General features: G+C 39.3%; 1 protein-coding gene across 10 annotated transcripts in view; it reads right to left on the minus strand.

Moving 5' to 3' along the window:
- Positions 1–17,582, minus strand: part of LUC7L3 (LUC7 like 3 pre-mRNA splicing factor) — a 26,678-nt gene extending 9,096 nt beyond the window's left edge. For 5 of the 10 annotated variants that reach the window (XR_005797480.1, XR_005797481.1, XR_005797482.1 and 2 more), the window contains exons 1-6: positions 17,339–17,580; positions 6,133–6,199; positions 3,081–3,120; positions 1,934–2,078; positions 1,493–1,567; positions 412–516 (exon numbers count right to left, since the gene is read on the minus strand). Coding sequence is in view for 7 of the 10 variants with exons in the window: in XM_040497140.1 (XP_040353074.1) it covers positions 412–516; positions 1,493–1,567; positions 1,934–2,078; positions 3,081–3,120; positions 6,133–6,199; positions 17,339–17,437 (531 nt within the window). In the remaining 3 variants the exon portion in view is untranslated. Of the gene's footprint in view, positions 1–411; positions 517–1,492; positions 1,568–1,933; positions 2,079–3,080; positions 3,121–5,002; positions 5,089–6,132; positions 6,200–17,338 lie in introns of those variants that run through there. The other 5 variants (XM_040497137.1, XM_040497139.1, XM_040497138.1 and 2 more) reach the window with 3 other exon arrangements.
- Between the last annotated feature and the right edge of the window lie 559 nt (positions 17,583–18,141).

Below are 18,141 nucleotides of genomic sequence, written 5' to 3' on the forward strand. Positions count from 1 at the left end.
ACACACACACACACACACACACACACACACACACACACACACACACAGAGTAATTTATCGGAACAAGAAAGCAAAACCCAGGCCCAAATGAGTAGTCCTAAGGCATGGGCTGGCATGCCAGTACCTAGAGGCTTGTTTTTGTAAATAAAAGTTTTATTGGAACACAGCCACGTCAATTTGTTTATACACTGTCCAAAGTCGCTTTCATAAAATAAAAGCCGAGCTTGGTAGCTGCCAGGGATCTTCTGGCCTGCAAACCTGAAGTATTTACTGTGTGGCCTTTTAAGATACAGTTTGCAAACTCCTGATTTAGGACGTTAGAAAATTGTCTACAAAGATTCTCAAGTAGCAACAGGTCGTAGTAATTCACAGTGAAGAGCCTGGATAAATCAAAATGAGGTTGCTACTCACCGAGGTCGTGGATCTAAGCAACTCTCTCTCTTCTTTTAACTGTTCAACTAATTTCATCATTCCCTGGGCTTCTTCTACTTTTCCTTCAGATCCTAATTCTTCAATCTAAGAGGGATTAAAAAAAAAAAAAATGCAGTCAAGACTCCTTTCTAACCAAACTACCTAAGTATTTTTCCGTTCTTTCCCAAGTTTCATTAGCATTTAGTGGTTGTTTTGGGTCTTTTGTCTAATTTTGTTTATTGAAGCCTCTTTGGGTCAAATTTACCCTTTTGATTTTTTACAGCATTAGTAAAGCGTATTTGACATGCAATAAACTGCATATTTTTAAGGTGTACAATCTGGTAAGTTTTGACAACCATGAAACTAACACCATCATCTACATAATGAACACATCCATCACCCTAAATTTGCTTTGTAGCACCTCCTCCCCAGGCAGCCACTGATCTGTTTTCTGTCACTACAGACTAGTTTGCATTTTTTAGGATTTTATGTAAATGGAATTATGTACTTATTCCTTTTTTTGGCCTGGCTTCTTTCACTCAGCCTTAATTATCTTAAAATTCACCCACTGTTACATTCATTTTTATTACCGAGCCATATTCCACTGCATGGATGCATCACAGCATTTATCCATTTGTCTACTGATAGACATTTGAGCAGTTTCCAGTTTAAGGGTTTTTGCCAATTACAAACAAAGCTGCTATTATACAACCCTGTGTAAACATATGCTTTCATTTCTCTTGGGTCAATATCTAGGACTGGAATGACTCATGACGCGTCTTAACTTTTTAAGAAACCTCCTCTTTCCAAAGTGGCTATACCATTTTTAGCTCCGACCAGCAGTGTATGATAGTTCCAGTTTGCCCACATCTTCATTAACACTTGGTATGGCCAGTCGTCTTAGCTTTAGCCATTCTAACAGAAGAATGAACAGTAAGTGTCTCATTGTGGTTTTAATTTGTATTTATCTAATGACTAATGACTTCGAGCATCTTTACATGTATGTATTTGCCATCCCTTTATCTTCTTTGGTTAAGGACTATTCCAAGGATTTTCTGTTATTCACATATACAATTCTTACCTGCTGCAGGAGTACATCAATTTTATCTGTTAGAACCTGAATTTTTTCTTCATTTTTGCCTGTTGGACCAGCTGCCTATTGAAAAGAAAATAAATGTATTATCAGTAAGTAAAACACAGGAATATTCAAGCTCTCACATACCATACATAACACTTGCATTCATCCGTTAAAATACTGAATATCACAAGGATAACTCAATTACCTTCAAATAGTCAATTACATATTTTATCAGTTACTAATAATTAGAAGAAAAATCTTAATGATTAGCAAAATCAGTACTACTAATAAAGAATGAAAAAAATGAATGCCTTTTAAGTTTATGTCATTCTAAAAGAACACAAATTAATGAACCTGAACACAAGTTTCAATACTACAGAGGCCTCTGGGTCTCCAGAGAAAAGGGACATATTACAAAGACTAACAAATTAATTTCATACTCACCCCAGAAGACTGCTGGTTTTGAGATAATGCCAAACGAGCATGGCCTCGTCTAATTCTACGTTCTACTTCTGCAAGTAAGCTCTGCAGGTATCGCAAAAAATCTCTCTCATAGCCAACTTTCATAAAACGAGAACTCTTCTCATACCTGATAAGAATAAACAAGCGTTACTTTCTTTCCACATCTTTATCCATTAAAACTCACATATTCTCTTAACTATTTTTGTTAATGTTTATTTTTGAAGAGAGAGAGCATGAGTGGGGAGGGGCAGAGAGAGAGAGAGAGAGAGAGAGAGAGAGAGAGAGACAGAGACAGAGAGAAAGAGAGACAGAGACAGACACACACACAGACACACACACAGACACACACACACAGACTCTGAAGCAGACTCCAGGCTCTGAGCTGTCAGCACAGAGCCCGCAGCAGGGGTCGAACTCACGAGCCATGAGATCATGACACCCAACCAACTGAGCCACCCAGGCACCCCTTAACTAATCTTATACACTGCTGTATTTACTCTGAAGGGTAAATCAAGTGTTTAAGAAAATTTCTAGTCCCTCAGCTTGGTAAAAGGAAAGTAGTACTTAGCATTTTGTCTGGTTAAGAGCACAGATAAGGCAAATCTAGGTGTTTCGCCAGCTCTACCACAATACTGGACCTGTGACCCTCGCCCCAGGATAAGTCTCATTTATAAAATCAGGGATTTTAAGGGGCGCCTGGGTGGCTCAGTAGTTTAAGCATCCCACTCTTGATTTCAGCTCAGGTCATGATTCCAGGATCATGAGACAGAACCCTACCCTGGGCTCTGTGCTGAGCATGGAGCCTACTTGGGATTCTCTCCCTCTTTCTCTGCCCCTCCCCACCTCATGTGCACACACACCTTCTCTCTCTCTCTCAGAATAAATATTAAAAAAAAATCAGGGCTCTTAAAAAAAAAGATCAGGATTTATTAGTATTTAAGCATATAGTATGCACTCATGTGGTGGCTAACAGTATCATTTTTGAAGCTTTGACTTTCTACCATCCCACCTATTGAATAGAACCCCAACAAGACATTCATTTTATACTAATTGCAATTATTTCTTTAATCCTTGTCCCCTTTAAACCAAATAACTGACCAAGGGGAAAGGACCTCAAAAGACAACTTACTGTTTCCGAAGATTTTCATCATGAATTTTCTCACATGGACCTGAAAAAAAAATGAGAAATGTAATGTATAAATTATTGGGGATGTTAACCTTTCCTCTTGCCAAAAGAAATTTCTTTAAAAAAAGATCCATTTGATCACTGAGTAGTCTGTACACACCTAAATTGGGCCTAATGAATCACAAAGCAATGTGCCCAAAGTAAACACATAAAAATTGTTCCCATTAATCTTCAAGATCAGTATAACGGAGAGCAACTATACAGTAAGAAGAAAGAAGAGGGAATGCATGGAAAGAGAAATCATTCCTACTGCCACCCAAGAAAAAAACTGTAATGAGGGCCAACCTGCTGATCTTTTACTAATTTGGGGCATCTGCAAACAAAGCCAAAGAGTACAAGAATACTGACCTAGTCCCACCCCCACCCACCTCCAGAAGGCAACAGATTTTAACCACGTCACCTACGCCTTCCGGAATTTATTTCCATATTTCTAAACAATTTTGCCTTTTCCTGGTTAATCTTAGACATCAAAACTTTAGGTTCAATAAACACTTTATATTTTGACTATACAAGTACTATTACTTGCTGAGTCCAACAAAAGGAGCATTATGAGGACTTATGATATACTTCGTACTTTCGCTGGAATTCTTTTCATTTGCTTAATTTTCTGTATCTCCAAATTCTTCTCACTTTAATTCAGCTACAGAAATTCCCTCAATACTAATTTTTCTCAAGATTCCAAATCTATCAGATAATCAGCTTCAATTTCATCCCTGAGCTTTCTGTTCTGTTTCAATCCAGCTGCGTATTTTCTAAACTCACTGATAAGAGTTGTCATCCTAAGAGGTTCCTTTTCTGGTCTGCACTGGATGCAGTTTACTGGATCTCTTGTTTTTCTCCTTGGTCTTACACTCATGTGTCGGTGGAATTTCCAGAGAAAAGAATCATGGGAGATAAATTTGCTGAGATCTTGCATATCTGAAAATGTCTTTTTTTCACCTGCAGGCTTTGATGTTTGGCTATATAGCTAACCCAGTAAAAAATATATTTTCACTCAGAATCCTGAGGGTGTTTCTCCAAAGTCTTCAAGCGTCCAGTGCTGTTACTGACAAATCTGAGGCCATTCGGATTCATAATCTTGTGTGCTCCTGGCCCACCCCCACCATTCTGAAATTTCAGTGGTGTGCCTTGGGATGGATCTTTTCTCATCCAGTGTGCTGAGCATTTAAAGGACACGCTCAATCAAGAGACTAACGTCCTTCAGTATTGTAGAATTTTTAATTTGCTCTCTTCTGCTTTCTCTAGAATTTCTAATTAGTGTTGGACTGATACAATTTTGTCAAATTTTAGTATTTTCTGTGCGATCACCCAACATTCCAGCAAATTTCTTTGACTTTATTCTCAAACCTTTATAGTGATTTTATTCAGATTTCTCCAGTCCTAATTTCCAAGAGTTCTTTTGGTTTTTCAAAAGGTCCCTTTTTATATAGCATCCTATTTCTGATGTCCTCTCTTATTTCTCTGAAGATACTAAATTTAGTTATGACTTTTAATATTTTAGAGTGCCTGGCTGGCTCAGTTGGTAGAGCATACAACTCAGGGTCATGAGTTCAAGCCCCACGTTAGCCACAGAGCTTACTTAAAAAAAAAAAAAAAAAAAAAAAAAAGACTTTTAATACCTTTTCTTCTCCTTCCCCCCTTATCTCTAATTTCACTAAACTTTTTTCCCTCTCTTATTGGTTTTGGTTAATCTTTTGTTTTGAAAGTTTTCTTCAAAGGCCTAACTTGGATTCCTTGGCTGGAAAAACACTTCCAAAATCTAACTGGAAGTTGGTATGCACAGGCAGGGTTTATCAACAAATGGGCTTTACCACAGGAAAATAAGGCAGCAAAATTCTTTTAGGAGATTCCCCAAGGGTCAGTACCTGTAGATCACTTCTCTGGAACTGTTCACTTTCTCTAAAGACTCCTCTTCTCTTCTGCCTGAGGAAAAACATCTGGCTGTATCCTTCTAGGAACAGGGCAGAGGAAGGGAATGGGAAAACCCCACTAGTAAGAATATAGACTTAACTCTCTTATAAGTCTCATTTTTACTCACGACTGCCCTGTGCTATGTCCGGAATCCCAATATCTAGATTTGTCCAGTCCTAATGTGCTTCTGATGAGCTGGGCAAGCATCGTGCTTAATGAATTAACTTCTCTTTTACGTTTCTAAAATGATACTAATTATGTACCATTGTTGGGAGAAGTCACTCAACTGGGTTTTTTTTTTTTGCAATCTGTGGTTCAGATGAACTACAGTCTCAGTGGTCCAATTTCTCCAGAAAATAACCCCCTAGTATCTCCAGGTTGTGGGGGTAGAAGTCGAATCACCAGATGCACAGGTCTTACGAGTCTCTCCAAGGACATTTGGCAATGCCTTTTTAGATGTTTTTGGTTGTCACACTCAAGGGCTACCTGCATCTAGTGGGTAGAAGCCAGGAATGCTACTGAACGTCTTACAATACACAAGACAGCCCCCCCTAAAACAAAATCATCCAGCTCAAAATGTCAAATGTCAAGGTTGAGAGACCATGAACTAGACTAATTTTTAATTTTCAGCCCCATGACTATGTTCTAGGGTACGTGGTACCTCCAAATCCTGAGCCTGTCCAAGGTTCTGCTGATCACTCACTCACTTCCTTTTAATATTCCCTTCGGCAGACTTTTAGGGTACAGGGTTTCTCTGTTGAGTTTGCTGCTACTATTCCATCCACTTGTCATCTTCCAAAAATTTGTTGACATCTCTAATGTTATCTCTTCTTGTTTATACCTTTCTTGTTTTTAAATTTTCATTTTAGTGGAGGGATTTGGGAAGGAGTGGAAATAGACATGTATGTTCATGTAAGCTACCGTGTTTAACTAGACTGGCATTTATTAGTATAAAAGTCTAAGCCAAGAAAGAAATTATTTTATCAACAAACCTTATTTAAGAGAAAAGTTTTCAGAATTTATAAAGTACAAGTTTTTATTTTAAATCGTAATTTGATATAAGTTACATAGAAAATTCACTTACCAAGATCAGAACGAGTGTTTGTGAACAATTCCGCAGGACAAAAACCACAGAGATAATATTTACAAACCTAGTGAAGAAAAACAAAGGTACTTAAATTTTTTAAGTTGTTCAGTTTTAAAACTATATTGGAAAAGGGTACGAAATAACTATTTTCTCATTTTTTAACCTTCATCTTTCAACCAAATAAGTATAAGAACAGGTTCGTTTGTTAAACCCTATTAGTTTTTAAATTCGTGACTTTCCAACTCCCAGATTTCACTAAAAAATGTCAGGATGAACGAAGAGTCACCAGAATTTCCTACTATCTACCTTTTTTTGTTTAATGTTTGTTTATTTTTGAGAGAGAGAGAGAGAGAGAGAGAGCGAGAAAAGGGAGGAGGGGCCGAAAGAGAGGGAGACACAGAATCCGAAGCTGGCTCCAGGCTCTGAGCTGTCAGCAAGAGCCTGACACGGAGCTCGAACCCCTGAACCAGGAGATCATGACCTGAGCCAAAGTCGGATGCTTAACGGACTCAGCCACCCAGGCGACCCTCCTACTATCTATCTACTTTTAATCACCGCTCTCCTCATAAAGCAACAACAAATATGGGAAAGATATCCACAAGGGAAAATTTTAACTTTACTGAAAACAAAAAAAAAACCCTACACTGTTATCATCGTTCTAACTCTGTTAAAGACCAGAACCAATTTACAGATTAGAATTTGGAAATCACTGTCTAAATTACAAATAACATTCATATAAAGTAATCTGGGTGGGTATTTTCCTTTAAGAGATCCTGTAACAAGCCCTGAAACGCCCTGGATATTTTCACACACGAGCACTTCACTAAGCGACTCCTCATGGGCTCCTACAGTATAAGCAAAGACTATTAACACGAAACTGACTTTTAATTCTCTCCATTAGTACTTACTCTTAACTCCTTCAGATATATTCCAAGACTGCCCTAGCTGATTATTTAATTCTATACACTGCAAACCAAAAACTAAAAACTGTTAAGCAAAATTCCAAAATATCTCCTTCTTTCTTATACTACTTCATTGTTATTAGGTAATTAATGTGCAACACTGAAAGGTATGAAAAGAAAAGGTATGTTAAATTTAAGAGAATTCTTTGTAAATACATAGGACTGGATGTTAAATTTGAAATTGAGGGGTGCCTGGCTGGCTCAGTCAGAACAGCATCTGACTCAGTCTCGGCTTTGAGTTGGAGCCCCACGTTGAGTATACAGATTATTTAAATAAAACTTTAAAAATCAATCAATTGGGGCACCTAGGTCGCTCAAATCAGTTAAGTGTCCAACTTCAGCTCAGGTCACCATCTCACAGTTTGTGTGCATCGTGGTCTGTGCTGATAGAGCGAGCCAGCTTCTGTCTCCCCCTCTCTCTGCCCTTGTCCCCACTGCTCTCACTCACTCTCAAAATAAATAAAAATAAACCTAAACACACACACACACACACACACAAAAGGAATAAACAGCTCTATGGTCCCTCTCCTGACTCTAAAATACAAGTAAACATAAACTTTTTTCTAGACAGGAAATCATACAATTCTTTTTGGTAATGAAATATCAATATAGTACTTACTGAATCTTAGTTTTAATATTTTTCACTGAAATCAAATGGACCCAGATCTGACTCTGGGCTTTACCTGTGGCTTACCTTTTCTGTAAAACTGGTGATTACTACTAAGCTTCAATGTTTGTCATAAACTGATATATGTTGTTTTTTAAAACTAAAATATTTCTAGTTTACCATAAACCCTAAGTTTCATTTATACAAATAAGACTTTCTCAAAAATAGTAGATTCTTGGGTGCCTGGTCAGTGGAGCATGTGACTCCTGACCTTGAGACCATGAGTTCAGGCCCCACATTAAAAAGAAATTAAAAATAATAAATAAATGTAGAGTCTAAGTGGCCAAAACTCTAAGTCTAAATGTTCTATGTCAGTTTTTACATAAAACTTCAATAAAGTATTTTCAATTAAATAAACACATTCTCAAATCTAATTAAGTACTGCATGGGATTTTAATTTAAAGTGGCAGTTAGAGGGCCCTAAAGAAATTGGATCCCAAAGATTACAGGTGGGCATTTTTGAAATATGTCCACATTCAAGTGGAGATCAAAGAAGCCCAACAGAAGGAACTCTGGACAGTGAATTCAGATTGAACAAAAAAGCTCTTTTTCTAAGAGTTTTTTTTGAAGATAATGATTCTGACTTTGGAGGAACTATGGTGATTGGCAGTGGAAGGAATCACATGTAAAATTCATTAAATAAAAACTTATTGAGGGGTGCCTGGATGGCTCAGTCGGTTAAGCGTCCAACTTTAGTTCAGGTCATGATCTCATGGTTCGTGAGTTCAAGCCCCATGTGGGCTCTGTGTTGACAGCTCAGAACCTGGAGCCTGCTTCAGATTCTGTCTCCTTCTCTCTCTACCCCTTCCCCACTCGTACTCTTAAAAATAAATGAACAGGGGCGCCTGGGTGGCGCAGTCGGTTAAGCGTCCGACTTCAGCCAGGTCACGATCTCGCGGTCCGGGAGTTCGAGCCCCGCGTCGGGCTCTGGGCTGATGGCTCGGAGCCTGGAGCCTGTTTCCGATTCTGTGTCTCCCTCTCTCTCTGTCCCTCCCCCGTTCATGCTCTGTCTCTCTCTGTCCCCAAAATAAATAAAAAACGTTGAAAAAAAAATTTTAAATAAAAAAAAAAATAAATGAACATTAAAAAACAAAACAAAAAAACTAGGGCGCCTGGGTGGCTCAGTCGATTAAGCATCTGACTTCAGCTCAGGTCATGATCTCACAGTCTGTGAGTTCCAGCCCCGCGTCGGGCTCTGTGCTGACAGCTCGGAGCCTGGAGCCTGCTTCAGATTCTGTGTCTCCCTCTCTCCTTCTCATGCTCTGGCTCTGTCTCTCTCAAAAATAAACAAACATAAAAAAAAAAAAAAAAAAAAAAAAAAAACAAACTTACTGACTTTAAAGTTAAGTTAAATAAATAAGCAAGCAAGCAAACAAATAAATAAAGTGCCATTTAGGGGCACCTGGCTGGCTCAGTCAATCTGTGGAACATGTGACTCTTAATCTCAGGGTTTTGAGTTTGAGCCCCACATTGAGTGTGAAGATTACCTAAAGGAATTTTTTTTAAAAACCCTTAAAAACTAAAGTCAAAGGGGCATCTCAGTGGGTTAAGCAACCGCCTTCGGTTCAGGTCATGATCTCATGGTTTGTGAGTTTAAGCCCCCACATTGGGCTCTCTGCTCTCAGCATGGAGTCCACTTCAGATCCTCTGTCCCTCTCTCTGTCTGTCTCTCTCAAAAAATAAACAAAGTGGCATTTAATTTTAGATGACATTTTAATTTTAAAAAGTAGAAAGTGACACTTCAATAATAATTTAAGACTATGTGCTAAAAACAATGCTAGAAATCCAAGAATGAATTAAGACCTACTCTTCAGGAAGATCAGTCTCATCGAAGACAATCAAAAACAAAATATAGAGTGTACTAGAATATACATGCAACACCAGACACAGAAGTGAATTTAATCAGGACTGTCAGGTCATCACAGGTGGTGAAGCTTGAACTGGTTCTTCAGTTCAGAAGGAGAAAGACTGTAAGGCATTCTAGGCATAAGGAAAACAATATGTGAAAAAAGATTATGATAGTATGAAATGGGGAAGTGTAAACAGGTATGCTTGGAGAGACAACACAGTGCGGAGCTTGAATCTTGGCTCACACTTATCCATTGTGAACTATAGACTAACTCTTGGTTTCCTCATCTAAAAAAAAGTAGACAACACTATTTCATAGCAAGATTATAATATTTAAATTATATGTTTGTTACATGAGGAGAGGGGACAAATTAGTCTGATTTTTACCATACTTTTTTTTTTTTTAATGGTTTTACACACTATGGACACCAACTAAGACATGCCTACCAGTGGGCTAACCAGGTGCTACCTAGAATTTAGTCCAATCACCCCATTTAAGAGATCAACCACATGACCTGCCCTAAAAGCACCTCGCTATTTACAAAATCCAGATTAGAAGCCACTTTCCTGGGGCACCTGGGTGGCTCAGTCGGTTGAGCGGCCGACTTCGGCTCAGGTCATGATCTCACAGTCCGTGAGTTCAAGCCCCGCGTCGGGCTCTGGGCTGACAGCTCGGAGCCTGGAGCCTGTTTCGGATTCTGTGTCTCCCTCTCTCTGACCCTTCCTCCTTCATGCTCTGTCTCTCTCTGTCTCAAAAATAAATGAACATTAAAAAAAAAAATTAAAAAAAAAAAAGAAGCCACTTTCCTAATCCAGTTCTATGTGCTCTTTTCCACTCTTCAATTCTCCTTAAGATACCGCTGTAACATGACTGGTACATCAAAATATGTTACTCTAGGGGAACCTGGGTGGCTCAGTTGGTTAAGCATCTATCCACAAGACTCTTGATTTCGGCTCTGGTCATGACTTCATGACAGCATGGAGCCTGCTTGGGATTTTCTCTCTACTCCTCCCTCCTCACTCATGGGCTTGCACACGCTCTTGCTCTCTCAAAATAAATACACTTAAAAAATGTTATTCTACCCATTAAACTCTAGCTACTTAGACTGCTTCTTTTCTTTTCCAGGAAGAGAGTGAGAGAGAGCACACACAAGTAGGGGAGAGGGGTACAGAGGGAGAAAGAATCTCAAGCAGGCTCCAAGCAAAGCATAGAGACTGCTTGGGATTCTCTCTCCCTCTCTGCCCCTCCACTGCTCTCTCTCTCTCTCAAATAAAGAAAGAAAAAAAAGTTGGACCCTCAACTGACTGAGCCACTCAGATGCCTCCAGACTGGTTCTTTTAAACTCTCCCCAGGGACTAAGGATCTTTAACTAAAAATACTAACAATCTTTTATTCAGCAAATGTTTACTAAACGTGCACCATGGACCTAACAATCTGATAACCAACGGTGGGACAGGGAGGCACCAAGGGAGTGGGGTGACCAGGATTCTTGTGATTTATCTTCTTGATAAATCTAAGGCAACACCACTGACCAGAAGAGTTCAATCTCAATAGCATCCTTTAGTGAATTCATCAGCAGTCAAGAGAAAGCAGAAATAATAATCAATCTTGGAAATCTGACTAGAAAATCTGAAACGCAAGTTCCCATATTAAACAAAGTCAAATTGTCAAAAATTAAAACAATATCTGGCATTAGATACAGTGCTGTGACAAGGATACTCCAAACATACTAGAGGGCTGTGGGACAATTTGGCAGCGTCCATCAAAATGTAAAACGTGCATTTACTTTAGCCATCACCTTTCTAGGAACCCATCCTACAAGTGACTCAGCTATATGTACTAGAATGTTCTCTGCAGCTTAGTAATGGGAAAAGAATTAGACATAATCTACATACCCACCAGAGAACAAAAAGTTAAAAATTAAGGTAGATTTTTTTCTTAAAGATTTTTATTTTTAAGTAATCTCTACACCCAATGTGGGGCTTGAACTCACAACCCTGAGATCAAGAGTCACATGCTCTACCAACTGAGCCAGCCAGGTGCCCCAATTAAGGTAGATTTTTATGTACAAACAAGGAAAAATGCCACAATGGAAATTAAAACTGTTAAAAATATAATTAATTATATATTACATAATATTACGTTAAGCTATCTGTAACTTTCACTTTCGTATGTATACACGTCTATAAACATAATTACATGTTACGTAATTTACATTAAGCTATCTGTAACTTTCACTTACATATGTGTATACATCTGTAAATTATCAGGAAAGGCACAGAAACACACACACCAATTTTTCAAGTTTTTCAGAGGGATTTGGCAATGGGGAGGGGAGGCAAGGACAGGCTTTCACTATTTCCAAGTTAAATTTTAATTTTTTATAGCAAGCATGTTTACTTTGGTAAAAAATACTTTTAATGGTGCTAAGTTCAGAGGGAAAACTTGAAATAATAAAATCAACTCCCAATTATTAATGGAATCAGTATTTAAATGAGATTATTTAGTATAAAGAACACTTACACATGTTAGGAAACTGAAGTATAAATATCTAACTCAAACTATGCTAAGACTTACACCTTAACAAAAACAGTCCTATTTTTTTTTAGCATTCACTTCTTCAAGGCACAATCAATTCTGGTCATTTATTTAGACCACTTCTAATCACAAAAGTATGTTACGAATACCTTATTTTTTGTCTTTCTATACCCACTTGAATCAAACAATATTAATTCTCCCTTGAACTAATCAAATATTTTCAATGCTGTCTGCATTATTTTTGTTAAACTGCTTTCCCCAAGTCAGTTGAATCCCTAGTTGTTTCTCACCCCAACAGGCCATCTAGTTATAATTTTACAGACAGTGAAGTCTTCAAATCATTAAAGCACACGTAAATGTCTTTACAGGGGCGTGTGGGTGGCTCAGATGGTTAAGTGGCCGGTCTCTTGGTTTCCCCTCAGGTCATGATCTCACCATTCTTGGGATCCAGCAAGGACAGCATGGAGCCTGCTTAGGATTCTCTTTCTCCCTCTCTTTCTGACCCTCCCTCATTTGTGTGTGTGTTTCCTCTCAAAATAATAAAAATAAACTTTAAATGTCTTTAAAGACACCTACAAACATAGGTCTCCAGCTAAAATCCTATGAATGTCTTAAAAGAGTTTCTTTGGTATTGTAAGTTATTAACAGCCTTGGACACATCTTTGGTTCCACGAGATAACAAGTTCCATTTTATAAGCAAATTCTAAAGAGAATGAATTTATTCAATTTCTATTTCTGGTCATCTAAATACTGGCATTTAAAATTCATCATGTTGGCAACAATCTGATATTCCATCTACTGCTTAAAGCCTTTGTTCCCCAATGTAATTCAGTCCCAACTTTTAACAAGGCTTACAAATATCATTCAAAACCAGATTTCTGCCCATCTATCCACATCCCCTTCTCCAACAAAAGCAACAAGGCCTCCAGCACTATTCACAATTTCTCAAGCCTAAGATCTTCTCCAGCTCCTAGTAACATGTCTTCTCTCCCACTCCCTGAGACTAATTCCCAGTATTTAAGAGCCACTTTTAGATGCCTTTCCCAACCACCCCAGTCTAGGTTATTAGATGCCCCTCTGATGTGTGCTTTTCAAGACGCTATATGTGTTCTATTGTGGCACTTACCACATGTTACAAAAGCACATTTACTCTTATATCTGTCACCAGACTGATGGTTCTCTCAGGCCAAGTGCCCTATCTATACTATTACAGTTCTATTCTATATTTTTGTTGAATAAATGAAAACAGAAAATATGCCCAGCTTACACCTAAGAAATGAGAAAATTAAACATATTTCATAAAACAATGAAGCACTATTATTACTAACTTAAGCTGTCTCCCCCTGTGAAGAAATCAATTCTAATGATACATACGCACATTTTCCCTGAAGCAAATATTAAAGAAATACCTAACATTTTCAGTGTGATAACAGTATTGTGGTTATGTTCTCTTGAAGTCCTTACATTGTAGAGATATATAATGATGTCTTTAAAGCTTAAATGAGAGAACTGCTTCAAAATAAAAGGCAGAGAATATAGTGACTATAATACTGCCAATAATAAACGCATTAATGTGGCATTGGGCATAGGCACACAATTTATTATAGTATTTACTTCTGTATATGTTTTGGGAAACTGCAAACAACAGTTATGTACATACACAACACACAGACTGCTGCCAATTTGGAGAAGCCCAACACTTATGTACAGTAAGACAGGAAATGCCTGCATTTCTGACAAAACGAACACTTTGTAACTGAATGAAAACTATCCAGTAAAATGCTTACATTAGATGTCATGAGCTATAATGACTAATTTTTGTTGTCAAAGTTCACAGGTAAACATGTGGACAGGACTGTTTTTCTTTTTCAAACAGCTTTCAGTGTCAATGACAATATCTATTAACATTCTGAAGATTTTAGAAAAGAACATTTAGTTCAACTCCCTCCATGAATTATTAAAACCCCACTGAGCAGGAGGCATACTTGAATTTGATAAATGATGAAAGAAATCTCACTTTTTTTTTTTGAGAGTATGCGTGTGCACAAGGGGGGGGAGGGGGAGAGGGAGGGAGAAGGGGAGAAAGACACTCTCAAGCAGGCTCCCTGCAGGCCTCAATGCGGGGCTCCAACTCACAAACTGTGAGATCATGACCTGAGTCAAAGTCAGACACTTAACTGAGTGAGCCACCCAGGCGTCCCAAGAAATCTCATTTTAGAGTTAAGCCAACAGTTAAATATTTCACTTCCGTATTGAGATCTACAATGTAAAAACCTCAATTTGAACTACAAAGTTCCTGTTATGTCATATAAAAGATACTGAAAACTCTAGACCAAACCTTAACATATCCCCTACAATCTGAGCTATTCAGATCATTAGAAAGCTATTAATGCCTTCTCTGACAAACACTGAAATCTTCCCATGTGGACACCCACTGAAAGATGCTCACACTAGGCAGTTAAAATCGTATGCTTTCCTCATTACTGCAGTTGTTCAGAATTAACAGAACTGCCTAATGCAAAAATACTAATAACCTCAAGGAAATGTAAAATATTAATAAGCGAGGTAGCAGGATTATGAATGAATCCTTGGAATGGCATTAAAGCTGATTTGACTTTAGCTGAAAACTACTTTCAGACCCAGAGGTAGCAATCAACAAAGGTGGAAATGCCTGTAAAACTCCAGTAAAGCACTTTCCAAGATTCAATCAGGATAGTGGTTACATAGACACCATAACAAAGGAAAGGTCGATAATTTGCATCACAGATGCATCCTTCACTTAAAAAGGAGCTTCAAGTGCTACTAAGTCACAATTAAAAACCCAGGACTAATCAAGTGGGTGAGGAAGCTGTAGTTCACAAGCTTCAGAACGCATAAGGCCATTTAAAGAAAATCCAGATTTCCAAGGTTTTCCCTCAGGGCTACAAAATCAGTATCTCTCCAGGGTGAGGTACAGAAATCTGCATTTAAAACAAATTCCACAGGTCAGTCAGATACAGACATCCAAGAACTATTTTTTTAACCTTTCAGTTGTTAAACAAAAGGACCCCACCCAGATGAAACAGCTTTTCCCATCTAGTGCAAATGTAGCAAAGAAAAATTTCCAGATAGAATGGGAATGTAAGAATATTTTGAAATATCAGGTTGCAGTATCCTGAAACCCTTACAGTATATGCTGGGGTTGTCCATTTTCACAGGATTTTACCACTAACAACCAACAGCATAAGAATATGCAAATGACCCGGAAGTGATGCCACGAGCTTCCAGAGCTTTATTATACCCCAGAGTAATTGAGTCTTATTTAGAAGAGGCCATGTGCTTTGTTCCAGGTCAACACCAACATTCTCCCTGCAGACATAAATCTGAAATACCAGTAATTGGCTTTTCAAATCCCTTGATCGAGAATAAAGTGCAACCTGTCATTAAAGGAATAAATACCTTGGTGACAAGCACTAAGAGTTTAAATCAACAAGAAGCACTAAAAGTGAAAGATCATAGCTGAGATGACAAAACCTAAGTCGCTACTCTGAGAGCCTCGCTGCTAACTAAAAGCAATGCTCAATAAAATACAACAGGAAAACAAAGTTTCTTCACAACACGTGTTCAAAACCAAGGAGGCATAGACATTAGACTGCTCTAGTTGTTGAGCAGGCAATCAAAAGCAATTTTCTCTTTAATCCAAAATAATGTCCAAAATGTCCTATTTGCACATCAGCTAAATTGTAATTTTGTTTTGTTTTGCAAAACAAAAGATTCCCAAGTAGTAAAGAAAAAATGACTTCACTGTGACAAACAGATGCCTAGAAAGAGGGTCGAAACAATCCACAAAGTTACTCGGCTTCCTATTTTAACATGCAGAGAAAAAACCCAAATATAAGAAAGAAAGAAAAAAAGAAAGAAAAGCTTTTAAAAAGCTTCACTTCTGCTAAGTTCAATGACAGATGCATGAATTTGACCCCACACAATAAATTCTACTGTAACACTTCCTACTACTTTGGAATCAGGCAACACCTCAATACATCTTTAGCCACTTATTTTTTTAAGATCCTGAAAGGATTCATCTAGCACCAACTTGTTTTCCTGCATCACAAAAAAGAAATTTTACTAAAGCCTACATTAAAAAAAAAAAAAGAGTAAGCAACTTTTTAAAACAGCTTAATTGTTCAACTACACTTCATATTTTGACTAGCAACCGCCTTTAAATTACCACGTTGTTTGGTTATAACCGCTAGCTAAGTAAAGTTAAAATCTACACCTGCTCTTCAGGTTAAGACCCAACATAAAACGTTACACCGCATGTTCAAAACACTTGAAATAGACTGGTTATCTGCAGAGAGTCACTTTCATAGAATCGTGGAAAGTGAACACAACTACAAAGATTAGGTTCAGTTTCGCCACTTAACTTGCCAAGAGACCTTGGGTAACCTCTCAAGACTCACCTGTGAAAATGGGATTATAATATTTACCCTTACTCATAAGGTTAAAATGACCAAATGAGTTTTTATTCAAGTATAATTAACAGTGTTTTATTAGGTTCAGGTGTACAATATAATGATTCAACAATTCTGTTTCTCAGGGCTCATCAAGATACGTGTACTCGTATCAAACGAGTTTTACGTGAAAGAAAAAATCTTGACAACCATCTACATGAAGGGCTTACTAAAACGTACCGCTATCAAACAGTATCTGTTTATCATCATGGTAAGCCCTACCAAGTTATGACCTCTTAAAATTTTATTTCCTCATATAAGCGTCGAAATTGAACTATTACTAAAGTAATAGAGTACCACGGTTTTTACCACTAATCCTGGCCAGAAATTTCAGTCTAAATACGACGCTCAACCCAAATAACGGAAGAATGTGCCCTTTTCCCTATCTTATAATGAGGTGAAAACTCCGGAGCCTCTAGATGTAATAAAATCCTTTCCCGCGTTTCCCTGCCTCACTAAGGTGCTCTTCAATTCTGCCAAGGGCCCTCTTCGACTTCCTAGGTACTAAAACAACAACAACAAAAACAAATCATCCTTCATCCCCAGACCTGGGCGGGCTCCTCCCTCCCGCCACAGATTCACTCGTCCCTGACGCTGCCCGCGCCCCAAATCGCGCCGCGGGCCGGACCGGCCCCGGCCCGCGCCGCTCCCCTCCCCCACGGCACCCGGGCACAGACCCAAGGCCCGCGGGACTTACGCTCTCGTGGTCCCACCGCACGTTGCTGCGCTTCTCGTCCGGGGCGAGGTTTCGGTCCCGGCCCATTAACTCATCCAACAACTGCGCGGCCGAAATCATGGTGCTTTTCTCGGGCGGCTGCTCCCACCAGCCCTGGCACCCGCTAAAGAAAACGCCGGCGACACAGTCGCCAATCCCTTCGGCCTGCTTGCAGGCCGAAAAGCCTCCTCTAAAGAGGAGCCGATAAGACAAAATGGCCGCCGCGCGGCCGCCCTCCCAGCATGCCGTGCGCGCGCGTGCGCCCGCTCGGACACGCCCAGGCCTAGGAGGTGTGGACGGGCCCGCTTCCGCCTGCCGGGGGGCGGAGCCTGCCAAGGCCTGGTCGGGACTCCGCCCCTGCCCCGTGGCACCGCCCCACTTCGCGCCTGGCGGAACTGAGGGTCACGCAGCTCCACAGCGCTTCACGCCTCCTTCCCTAGGCGGTCGTCTCTCGCTGAGCTCTTTCGCAAGAAGCAATGGGAGGCTACGTGTTGAAACCTGGCCTCCGCTCTGAAATGGAGAAAGGGGCAGTGTCTCCCTTCGCACCAGGCGGTGCGGTCTATACCATCTTCCAGTGGAGGAAACTGAAGATCTGCACTCCGATTCCGTGTTCCGACTGCGGTGCTCCTAGTCACTGCGCTCGCTTCCTCTTCCACCTGGTGATCCTCCCACCCCGATTCCCCTGATCAGGCAGAGTGTGGAGATTCAGTCATGCACCTGATGACCTCCCAGTCGAATTTTTTAAAATTATTCATCTCTTCAACAACAGTATTTACCGTGTGCCA

The sequence above is a fragment of the Herpailurus yagouaroundi genome, unplaced genomic scaffold, assembly GCF_014898765.1.
Source record: "Herpailurus yagouaroundi ecotype Mexico unplaced genomic scaffold, PumYag 189, whole genome shotgun sequence".
NCBI classification, from domain to species: Eukaryota; Metazoa; Chordata; class Mammalia; order Carnivora; family Felidae; genus Herpailurus; species Herpailurus yagouaroundi.